The 12786-nt window shown below is 39.3% G+C and overlaps 1 protein-coding gene across 2 annotated transcripts in view; it reads right to left on the bottom strand.

Moving 5' to 3' along the window:
- Window positions 1-12786, bottom strand: part of ASPH (aspartate beta-hydroxylase) — a 211438-nt gene that overhangs the window by 47907 nt on the left and 150745 nt on the right. For both annotated transcript variants that reach the window (XM_041769500.1, XM_041769501.1), the window contains exons 17-19: window positions 11788-11938; window positions 9535-9671; window positions 1313-1411 (exon numbers count right to left, since the gene is read on the bottom strand). In XM_041769500.1, the coding sequence (XP_041625434.1) occupies window positions 1313-1411; window positions 9535-9671; window positions 11788-11938 (387 nt within the window). The remainder of the gene's footprint in view (window positions 1-1312; window positions 1412-9534; window positions 9672-11787; window positions 11939-12786) is intronic.

Raw genomic sequence — 12786 nt, 5'->3', positions numbered from 1 at the left:
GGAAAGTAGCAGCAAGAAACAGGAGTAGCATCACTCAGGAGAAGAGAGTTGTGATCAGGGCTCTTGACTGACAGGTTAACTAACACACCCAGCTCTCTGTTTCCCCAATCTCTAAAGCAGGGAGAGCACTACTGGTCCCTTATGATGCCAAAGGAAATATAAGAGGAACACTTTCAATCAGAGAAACTCACATGCCCAGAGGGTCTGGGCAGGGAATGTAAAGGTTTATAGAAGCCTGGTGACAGCCAGGAAGGATGGGGGGTAGGGGGTACAGGCCACCTCAAAGGGAACAACATTGCTTTGCTCCTGTGCTGGGATGTGGGCCAGATGTGATCTTTCAAGGGAAATCTGAAATTTACATGATTATATAAAATGCTCAGTTTCTTAACTAAAGCAAGCAATTAAAATTGTTTTTAATAGAACTGTGCTGGCCAAATAAAATATGCAAGCTATTTGCAATCAGTGGGTTGCTATTTGAGATCTCTGATTTAAGTCATGTGAAAAAAAAGAGATCAGAGAAGTGTGATACATACTGCTACTTAAAAAACAAAAGTTCACAAGCATTCCATCAGCTACCTGTCCTAATATGGTAGCTGTTGGGTACATGTCACCATTTAGATTAAAATGAATTAAAATGAAAGTTAAAAATTCAGCTCCTCAGTCATATTAGCCACCTTTCAGATGCCCAACAGCCACATGTGGCCAGTGTCTACCATACTGGAGCATACAAATAAACAATATTTGCACTATGAAAGAAGGTTCTGTTGAACAGCCCTTAATTAGACCACGTGTGATTCTGGTGCATTTGCAAGGATTCAATTAGACATACAAGATAAAAAAGATGGCATATTTTAATCTGAATATTTTGAACTATCACAGTTTTGGGGGTTTGACCTATTCAGGTGACATTTGTTACCATACTTTATGTCAGTTGCCATTAGTCAGGATTCAAACATTCAAACTAGACTGAATGTATAATTAAACTGTAAAAGGAACATTTAATGCATTACTCGTATTTTAAAATATTATATTAGTAATTTTGGTCTATCTTTCCCATTTAAATAAAAACTAGTAATTACAGTTTTAGGAATTTCTTCAGGACGTCTTTTCCAAATCTCTGCTCTTATGGTTGGCATTTCTACATACAACACTGTCAATCACTGCCTATGAATGTCATGGTCAGAGGGTGTAGATTTTGAAGATGAAAAGACTCAGCAGTACATGCCAATCAATTGACAATGCATAATCAAGGGATTCCAAATGACTCAAAAGAATCAGAAGATGAAAAAAGAGAAAGGGCAGGGACAGTTACCTTTAAATAGGGAATGCTCTCGGCAATTTTGTTCTGTGCCTTCAGGATAAAGCCATAATGGACTTTAGCAAAGCCATCGTTTGGTGTCACGTTCAGAACCTAAAGTCAAAGGAAACACAAAACTATTTTAACGGACTACAAATTCTACAAATGGCTGTCAAAACACATTTTAATTAGCTTTGCTGTGCTTGGAGTGGATTATGATGTCACAGCCTTAAACACAAGAGTGTTTTGTTTCATTGCAATATTAAGTTTAAAAACCCCCATTTCTGGTCAACTCAAAATGCTCGCACATCTATACATCAGTTTTTTGAGAATGAAGAAATGAATGAAAAGGCAATGACCATGAAAGGCACTGATCAAACAATACAAATCAACAAGGCATCTGTCATTTGATATGACCTCTACATTTTTTTAGTTATCAGGGAAAAAAAATGGCTTTATATTTGCTGTACTTAAAGTCAATTCTGAATGGTTATTGTATATTTCTTTACATGTATGCTTTACACATTGCCTTAAATAAAATGTCGACTTGCATTTGTAATATATCATGATCCATTCATTTAACATAAATTTCTTGAATGCCTAGACCGTCTTAAGGACCGAGGATAAAGTGATGAGCAAATCCAATATTCTGTGATAAAACCCAAGTAAATATTTAATATAAGTCAAATCACTGTTTATGATCATATGCATTTATTATGATTAAAGATAAATTATGCAGAATGCCTTTAAATTAAATATTAGCAGTGAGAAATCAAAACAACAACATTCAACTTGTGAAGCTGCACAGACAAAATAATTCATGGAACAAAAGTGAAAGATGAAGGTTTGAGTTGAGTGAATATAAAGATGGATATTCTGTGGCCTCTTCTTCATCCTTCAGCTTGAGCGGGAGAGGAGAGTCAGGCTACCATGGGTTCCTTACATAGGACCCACACCCTCCCCTTGAAGAGCACACTGCTGTTACTTTAGAATTTTCTAGTTTGTATGTGGTCCTGCACCTCATCCATTCACAAATCCGGTCAACATTACCTTCCAAATATATTCAGAATCATGTCCCTGTGACTTCCTTCACCACACCACCCTGGGTCACATTTTGTTACCTTTCTCCTATGTTCTCACACAAGCCTCCTAACTGTGGACCTTCTGTACACCCAGCCCTGCTCTCTTGTAGCCCATTTTCTATAGGGATCCTGAGAGACCTCACTAAATCCTACACCAGACTTCATCCTGACTCTGTTCAGAATCCAAATGGGCTCCATTTCAATTAGAGTAAAAGACGAAGTTCTAGGGACAGCCCTCTGGGCCTCCTTTGAGCTGGGCCTCTCTACCTCTCTGGCCTCCTCTCCTAAGCCCCACCCAGTAGCCACCATGGGGCATCCTGGACTCTTTACTGCTATAAAACAAGTCAAAAGACCCCTGCTAAGGACCTTTGCATATGCAGTACTCCTTTGCTTCAAACACTTTTCTTCCAGATATCCAAATGGCTCACTCCTCCACCTTCATGAAGTCTTTTCTCAGAGGTCACCATCTTGGTGAAGCCAATCTCCAACCACTCCATATAAAACAGAATAACTGCCCTGTGCACTAGTCACTGTTTTGACTTGTCTTGATTCCTTTTCTTCACAATGCTCATCACCATTTGACTTATTATCCTTTTATGTTTCCTACTAAGATGTAAGCTGTGCAGGGGTTTTTGTCTATTGTACTCACTGCTGATCCCCAGTGCTTAGAATTGTGCCCAGCACACGGCAGGTCATCAGGAAAGCTATAGTAACTGAATGGATGAGTGCATGCTGGGCTTTCTTCCTAACCAGATTTCTGAAAGCACAGCCTCTGCTTCTTCTTCACCTTCCAAGCACCTGTTACTAAGCAAGGTGCTGAGTAAGAGCACAATAAATACTACTGGAACTGAACTGAATTGAATTGAGGCCAATCCTGCTTCTGCTACTGTAACTATAAGTGGACTATTGTAATGATGGCAGCTACCTAATTAACAAATGTATTCATTTGCCAGGTATTTTAGAATACCCAGAGCTCTTCTAGGCTCTGGACATATAAACATAAATGAGATACACTCTCTTTTCTCAAGAGAGGTCTCAGTCAAGGGAGGAAAACAGATTCACAAGCAGACAGTGGTAATACAACATAATAAGTGAAAGCACGGTGATTGGCACACAGCATGCAAGGGGAGGAGAACCTAGCTCACTCTAGGGTTGGTGTGGCCAAAGCAAGGTCTGAAAGGTGTTTAGGGATGAATAGGAGTTCATTGGGGAAAGGGAAGGTGGGGGACAGTGAGGGAGGAGGCATTCAAGGCACAGGAAAAAGTGAGTAAAGAAGAATAATGGGTCAGGAACAGCAAAAGTGAATGAGATCGGAAAAAGTGGGCAGGAGGCAAACCTCAAAAGGTCCTGTACTTATTGCAGGTTACACGTAGATGCATAATGAATGTGTGCCTTGTATTATCTAGTGGTAATCAAAAAGCCTCATGACATGACAAGTAGCTTTATAAAATTTCTAAGGAAATCAAATTGAGGTTGATATTAATAATACTATATAGATTCTATCTCTTTATATACATAGCAGAGACAACGACAAAAAACTGGTATGGATGACATTTCTTTGCATGACACAGTGCCAGCAAATAACCAAAAATCATATAATCACAAATAGTATTGCATATTAATATTACCAAATATCAATTTGCCACACCATCCAGTTAATTTCACTACTGGGTACTACTGGATATTTAACCCAAAGATAATGAAAACACTAATTCAAAAAGATATAGGCACCCCTATGTTTACTGCAGCCTTATTTACAATAGCCAAACTATGGAGGCAGCCCAAATGTCCTTTGACAGAGGAATGCATAAAGATGTGGTATATATACACAATGGAACATTACTCGGCCATAAACAAGAATGAGAAAGGATGAGATCTTGCCATTTGGGCAACATGGATGGACCTAGATTGTATTATGCTAAGTGTAATTAGACAGAGAAAGGCAAATACCATATGATTTTACTAATGTGTTAAATCTTAAAAAACAGAACAAATAAAAAAGCAGAATTGGACCCATAAATAAGCAGAACAGACTGGTGGTTGCTACAGAGGACAGGGCTGTGGAGATGGGCAAGATGAGCAAAGGGGAGTGGGAAGTACAGGTTCCCATTATGGAAAGAGTAAGTCACCTGGATGAAAGGTACAGCCCAGGGAATATAGTCAATGGTATTGTAATGTATGGTGACAGATGGTAGCTACACTTGGGGTGAGTGCAGCATAATGTATCAAGTTGTTGAATCACTATGTTGTACAACTGAAACTAATGTGACATTGTGTGTTAACTATACTTTAATAAAACAATGTTCAAAGATATATGTACAAATATGTTCACCACAGCATTGTTTATTACAACAAAAAAAAATGAGAAATAACTTATCCAACAATAGTGGTTTAATTAGTGAAGATACATACCTAAGATACAGTGCTTGGCAGCTGCTAAAAATTATGTTCCAAAAGAATATTTATTCACTTATAAAAGTTCTTGTGATAATAGGACAAATATATACCAATTTAATTGAAAACGACAAGTGTATGTTCTTTGTATGGAAGAGACAGGACACATACCACATGTTTAACATGGTAGTCTGTATGTGAGAATGAGGCTGCAAATGATTTCTGCCTTTTGTCCTAATCTGTTTCTCTGTTTCTCTTGTTATCTGCATTAAGCACCTCTTAAATTTTGTAGTCAGAAAAGAGAATTAAAAGTTTAAATCAATAAATAAAAAAGATTTTTACTGACTATGTTTTTTTTTTGTGCCATTAAATGAAATTTAAAAGTATTTTAAACACTTCATTTCATCTTAAAACTTATTTGGGGGCATGTACCTTTTATAATGTACATCATACATTATTATATAATGTATATCCTATATTATTACATAAACATAATACAAAAATACTTAAGCATACATATTGCAGGTATTTGCTGGAGCATGTTTTACTGGAAGGGTACACAAGCAAACAGGTATGAAAACCACTACTGTGGGCAGAGGGAACCAGTGAAGAGTCGAAGCCTAGTGTGGGATGGACAGATCTGTGTTTTATGTTGATGAAGGCTATGGAACAGCAAGCATAGACAGATAAATCTACTCTAATGTAGGCAAGAGATGATGAGTGTTGGAGTTAAAAAGGGAGGGGGATATGAAAGATACTCAGAAGGTAAAATGAACAGATATTGGTGATTTGTTATCAGGCTGAAACTCCATGAGGACATTTCCCAAGCTAGTGTGTATGGGTTTCAATAAACATGTGTGGACTAAGTGAATGGATATATGTGAGGAGTGAGTGGAGGGAAAAATCAGGAGACTGCTGGACTCTAGACCATGAGTGGTCTGAAAAACTCACAGGACTGCTAACACAGAGGGGGATGCAGGAGCACCTCCAAAACTACAGTGGTCAGCAATCTACATCGAACATTTTAAAGCAGTCTTATTGAAACTTAAAAGGAGCAAGACAAACAAAAAACCCAGAAAGGGAACCAACAATTTTTATTTATTTTTTATAAAAAGATTTATTTATTTTAGAGAGAGAGTGAGGCCAGGGTGGAGGAGAGGGAGAAGAGAGAGAGAGAGAGAGAGAGAGAGAGAGAGAGAGAGGGAGAGAATCTCCAGCAGCCTCTCCAAGAGCAAGAAGCTGGACACGGGGCTCAATTGCAGGACTCTGAGATCATGACCCGAGCTGAAATCAAGTTTAAGAGGCTTAACCAACTGGGCCATCTAGGGGCCCCCAATGATTTTGATAAATTATCAAAGATAAAAATCAACATGAAGGAAAGTATAAAATTACAGTATTAATTCTTTTCTGAAAATGATCTTTGAGACATAAACATATCAGGATAAATTGGTTAAGGACAGAGAATGCCTCAGGTATAGTTTATTAACTTAGAAGCGGGAGAAGGGGATAAAAGGCAAACCTCACACATATTTTCAGTCTATTAATGCTTCTTTAAAAAGAAGCCCATTCAACTGTACAACCTGGCTCTATTTTAGACTTTCTGCATCTTGTTATGTTTATTCAGATGAGACTATGATTTCAAATAGATAAATGACAACAAATACATCTTATTTGTCAAGATGAATTGAAATGTTGCACATATGAGACCTAGTATCAGGTAAAAACAATGAATATATTCAAGGAAGTTTCCGAGAAATTGAGGAAGGACAAATCCACAGTGGGTGGGAGAATCAAGAATGCTTTCAGATCCTGCCTTCACCTTAAAAGTGCTCGGATTCCAGTCAACACTTGATCATGTTTTTTGGAGGGAAGGAAGGAAGGAGAGCAGGAGAGAAGGAGAGAAGTGCACAATTTCATCTTTGAGGCTTTTGAAAGTGACAGAATAAAGGGTATATCTGATACAGTAGGTATATTCTTACATCATATAATCCTGAATTGTTGGAACAGAATAGAGAACCCAGAAGTGGACCCTGAAATGTACGGTCATCTAATATTTGATAAAGGAGGAAAGACTATCCATTGGAAGAAAGACAGTCTCTTCAATAAATGGTGCTGGGAAAATTGGACATCCACATGCAGAAGAATGAAACTGGACCACTCTCTTTCACCATACACAAAGATAAACTCAAAATGGATGAAAGATCTAAATGTGAGACAAGATTCCATTAAAATCCTAGAGCAGAACACAGGCAACACCCTTTTTGAACTTGGCCACAGTAATCTCTTGCAAGATACATCCACAAAGGCAAAAGAAACAAAAGCAAAAATGAACTATTGGGACTTCATCAAGATAAGAAGCTTTTGCACAGCAAAGGATACAGTCAACAAAACTAAAAGACAACCTACAGAATGGGAGAAGATATTTGCAAGTGACATATCAGATAAAGGGCTAGTTTCCAAAATCTATAAAGAACTTATTAAACTCAACACCAAAGAAACAAACAATCCAGTCATGAAATGGGCAAAAGGCATGAACAGAAATCTCACAGAGGAAGACATGGACATGGCCAACAAGCACATGAGAAAATGCTCCGCATCACTTGCCATCAGGGAAATACAAATCAAAACCACAATGAGATACCACCTCACACCAGTGAGAATGGGGAAAATTAACAAGGCAGGAAACAACAAATGTTGGAGAGGATGCGGAGAAAAGGGAACCCTCTTACACTGTTGGTGGGAATGTGAACTGGTGCAGCCACTCTGGAAAACTGTGTGGAGGTTCCTCAAAGAGTTAAAAATAGACCTGCCCTATGACCCAGCAATTGCACTGTTGGGGATTTACCCCAAAGATTCAGATGCAATGAAACGTCGGGACACCTGCACCCCGATGTTTCTATCAACAATGTCCACAATAGCCAAACTGTGGAAGGAGCCTCGGTGTCCATCGAAAGATGAATGGATAAAGAAGATGTGGTTTATGTATACAATGGAATATTCCTCAGCAATTAGAAACGACAAATACCCACCATTTGCTTCAACGTGGATGGAACTGGAGGGTATTATGCTGAGTGCAGTAAGTCAATCGGAGAAGGACAAACAGTGTATGTTCTCATTCATTTGGGGAATATGAATAATAGTGAAAGGGAATATAAAGGAAGGGAAAAGAAATGTGTGGGAAATATCAGGAAGGGAGACAGAACATAAAGACTCCTAACTCGGGGAAACGAACTAGGGGTGGTGGAAGGGGAGGAGGGTGGGTGTTGGAGGGGAATGGGTGACGGGCACTGAGGTGGACACTTGATGGGATGAGCACTGGGTGTTTTTCTGTATGTTGGTAAATTGAACACCAATAAAAATTAATTAAAAAAAAAATCCTGAATTGTGAGATACATAGTATTTCCCTTAAACCAACTTTGTAAGACAGGGCACCAAGTGTTAGGTTGTGGCCATTAGCAACTACAAGGCCCCACATGGCCATGACCTGGGACAGGTACTTCAGTGAACAGCTCACATTTCAACACTGCAGGATCAATCGACATTATGTAGATCTTAATCATGCTAAACATGATTAGCAGAAGTCTTATTTCTTAATAAGCAGAAGTCTTATTTCTATTCTCTCAGAAAATATAAAAATTATGACAAGGATGAAGAGAATATTGTCCTGAAATTTGACGATTTTCAATGAAGCCTCCACCCTCTCTGTGAGTGGCCCCAGTCCCTAGAATGAACATGAATTCATTGAACTTGACAGCATTTTTAAACAAGAAGGAATCATATTGGCAATCACGGAGTAGTAGCATTTTGATGTAAAATATGCCAGCTTGAAAGCCATTGACCAAAATGCCTAAATTAGAGAGTAACAAATAAATGTGTTCACCTTTCTTTCATAGAGGCATTAACTTTCTCCAGCTGCAAAGTTTATTTGGTATTCTGTGTATTTTATTGCAAATGAATTTCCTCATTGCTCAAAAGAGTCATAGTTTCCTAGATTTATAGTCACTTGTGACTTGGAGGTTATCTATTAAAATAACCATTAGAAGGGAGAAATCCTTTCAAAGGCATCCCTGCCCTCTGAGAGGTGAGTGATTTACTCCACAAGCCTGAAAGGCTCCTGCTTTGTAGTCTCTTTCTAGATTGGATGTTGGGTGAAAAAAGAGGAAAGGTTGTGTATTTTTACATTTATGGAAAAACTGAGTTCTACTTCCTAACATGAAGCATGCTCTAGAAAGGGTGTTTGTGGACTGATAAATATGAAGTTTTAAAACTATCACTATTATAGGGGTGCCTGGGTGGCTCAGTCATTGAAGCGTGGACTTGACTTTGGTTCAGGTCATGACCTCAGAGTGTGGGGTTCAGGTCATGGTCTCAGGGTGTGAGACTGAGCCCCACATCGGGCCCTACGCTTAGCAGGGAGTCTGCTTGTCCCTCATCCTCCCCCTTTGCCCCACCCCACATGCATGTGTCATCTCTCTCAAATAAAATCTTTAAAATTTATTTTAAAAAGCTATCACAATTATAAGTTGAAAGTTTTGATGTACCAAGTGCTAACTAAAATTTAAAATTTCCTGATCATGGGAAAACAAGGATGAAGACAAAGTTTAGAATATATCAACTTTACTAATACTTACATTCTCTTTAACTTAATTTAAAGTAAAGATGGCGAGAGGTTGGGCGTAATAAATTCAATTTACCGGTGGCGGTAAAACTTCATGCTCAAAACAACTGGATGCGGTCAATAGAAGACTGCTGTCTGCTCACCTCTTCGTAGACCTTCTGGGCATTGTTATTATCACCTATCAAGAGGTACCCCACTCCAAGGTCATTCTTTAGAGACATATCGTCAGGAAACAGTTGAACTAATTTCTGTAGGGTAATCAGAGAGCCTCTCATGTGACCTGATTTGGTAAGAGCAGGAAAAAAAAAAAAAACCCAACTCAACAGAAATCAAAACAGATCATGTACATCTTTGTACTGAGTCTACAAAGCATGAGAGACTATTTGATAGAGCCCGAAGAGCAGCTGAAATCTGACCCTACACATTGATGGCCTCTTAGGATTTTATTATGCAGCTGCAATGATTACCAATAACTCCTGTGAGTAGATCCCGAATATAATACTGGTTATAAACATATTAAAGACATTCTCACTTTCTAAATTCACCAACATTTATCTTTTTATGTCAAATTCCCTCTTTAAAAAGTTTTATCAATTCCTTATAAAAAAATTGTTTCCCTGGGTTATCTTTGGTTTATTACGATTAAATTCAAGATTGTGAATAGAGAACAAATAAAAAATCTAACAGATCTTGGGTCTAACATCCCGTGTGAAACTTGAAAAGGCATTGAGGTATACTGTTGATGCTGGTTCCAATTAAAGTGTCCTCATCTCCAGGTAATGAATGACCTAGTCGCAGAGCAAGAAGACATCATCTGGTATTATGGGACCCTCTGGTGGATGATAGGATACTATGCACAACAGGAATCATGAAAACTCCAGCTCCAGTTGATTTTTAAGGCTATGTGAAGGAAATGTAAAATTTATGGGGTCAACTGTCATTATTCCTCACCCCAATTGGAAATAAATTGAACATGGGAAAATGTACACAATAAGACCGATATACATGACAAAAGTAATTCTCTAAAGGGCTCAGTTGCCCACTAATTAAGTTTTAGCCACGAGTATTGTAGGACTATCAATAACCTAATGCAGTTGTGTCTTGCTAACAGATAAACTATTTGGCGTAAAACATCAGCTTATACTATGGCCTTCTCCTGGTTACAAGCTGATCTTGGATTGGTTTGCTTGGTGATTCATTTGCTTACTCACAAATCTGACTCTACTTCTCTGTACATTCCCTTCCTCACTCCCTGTCCAACTTAGGTTCATGTTTTTCCTCTGCTCCTATACTTCCCCTGATAGCTACTGCAAAGGCCCAGGTGCATAGCCCTTCTGACCGTCATCCCTGTCCCTTTTACTGGTCTCATGCAGCCCTATTCTACCTCACCACCTTATCACCTTCAATAAAACCTCCTCTCCACCATTCCCTCCTCACAGAGCCTCTTCCCTCCTTCTTTTCCTCATTTTCACTTGGAGGGAAAGACTGTATTTGAGTATTGAAGGATGGCTGCAGGAGGAGGTTAGAGGTATTTGGAGGCAGCCTTTCCCCCAGTGCCAGAAATAAGGTGAGTCAAGGGAAGGCATTCAATGCAAAGTTTAAGAGGTTGCCCAAAATTCAGTCATCAATACTTTTATGCAGTCTTCCTAAAAATCAAAATTAATATGAAAAGATCCACAATGAACAAAATATCAAAATTTAAAGGACAAAATAAGTAAACAGTGCTTAACTGAGCCATATTGGAGCCTGAGGCAAGAGGAAAAGTCAGTAACACTAATTTTGTGCCCAAGGTGAGTGCCTCCACTGACTGCCATTCTTGTCTTTTCCATCCTGTATGAGTGCTGTATGTTTTCCTTCATCTTGACTCACCCTTTTGAATAGAAGTCTAATGGATCGTTTCTTCTAGTTTCTAATCACCCCTCGAGTGGGCTGTGCTCCTATTGGACTTTGGTCTTTTACTAAAGTGACACAACTACCCTTAATCCCATCCTTCAGGAAACTGGTAACAGGTGTCGCTTGGTCTTCAGTATCACTGATATGAGCCTCTCCTATTGGCATCAGTAACTATTCAGGTAACTGAATAGTCAGTTTTTGACTCCAGACCTACTAATTTATTAGCTGTGATTCCTTAGGCAAATTATCCAACCTCCTAGCATCCCATCTGCTTCAGTTTTCAAATTAAGGGGGTGGGTAGTGTGAAAAGGTGGTAAAATACCATCTGCATCTTTGTAAGTATTAAGGTTAGACTGCCATTTCTGTCTAGGACCCATCCTGGAAAAAACTACCTGAAATTAATTATGAAACTCAGGTCCCCCCCAGATCCCCCAGGTAACTAAGCTCTTCTAAGAGTACACAGCATGGTATTTGCTGCTGAACTAACTCTTTTTCCATCTTACCCAGAAATTGCTGTCTGTCTGAGCGCCGTTTCAATGTCAGCTTCAGCAAGTCTGTGGGGACATTGGGCAGGCTGGCCACCTCCTGGTAGGTTTCGATGGCCCCGCGCAGCACCTCATTGCTCCTTCTTTTCTCAGCCAGATCATCTTCACACTGGAGGAAGTCCCCACAATGGATAAATGTCCCATGACATGCTCTATTTGTAATCACCCAAAATATGTGCGTAAAGTTAATTTCTGGACATGCATGAAAAGCAATTTGAAACAGATGAAAATCTTGTCTTTATCAGGAGATTAAAAAGCAAACAAAGAAAAGCAATACAACGTGCTATCTAAATAACACAAAGACAATTTGGCTACCAGCTGCAGATGATGAAAAAATATCATAAAAGCGAGAGTAGTTAATATATGTTGGGTTGATGGAGTCCTGTATCACGTTACACATTGACATTACAGAGACAGGGCTCCAGCTCGTCCTTCCTGCTCTCAATAGTTTGTGTGTTCACTCATTCTTTCAACACCTATTATCTGGGAGCTATGCAGCAGGCAAAGTAAACAAAACAGATAAAGCCTTTTCTCATTCTGCTTTATTATGAAGAGAAAAACAATATACAAATCAAAGTATCATGTGTCTGGCGGCCATAAGTGCTGGGGATGAAAAACAAAGCAGGCTTAGGAGTGTGGGCAGTGGGCAGTAGGAAGAGCTAGTTTAGGCAGGATGATCAGGGATGGGCTGAAAGAAGTGAGGGAGCGAGGCATGAGGATATCTGGGGGAAGAACATTTCCAAAGCAGAGAAAATAGCAAGAGCAAGGCCCTGGTGGGCAGGAGGGGAATGAGGGGTAGGGGAAAGGTTGGTGCAGGAGTGGGACAAGGAGGAGACCGGCACAGGGGTTGTGGTCAGTTAATGAAGAATGTGGTAATCTGTTGCCAACTCCACTAGATCACCCCTAAGTGAGATGGAAAGACACCAGGGGTTTTGACATGATCTATGTGGAAAGGAT

This window comes from Vulpes lagopus, chromosome 9 (assembly GCF_018345385.1).
Source record: "Vulpes lagopus strain Blue_001 chromosome 9, ASM1834538v1, whole genome shotgun sequence".
NCBI lineage: Eukaryota > Metazoa > Chordata > Mammalia > Carnivora > Canidae > Vulpes > Vulpes lagopus.
Note: the sequence above shows the minus strand (reverse complement) of the source record. Positions and strands in the feature narration are given on the sequence as shown.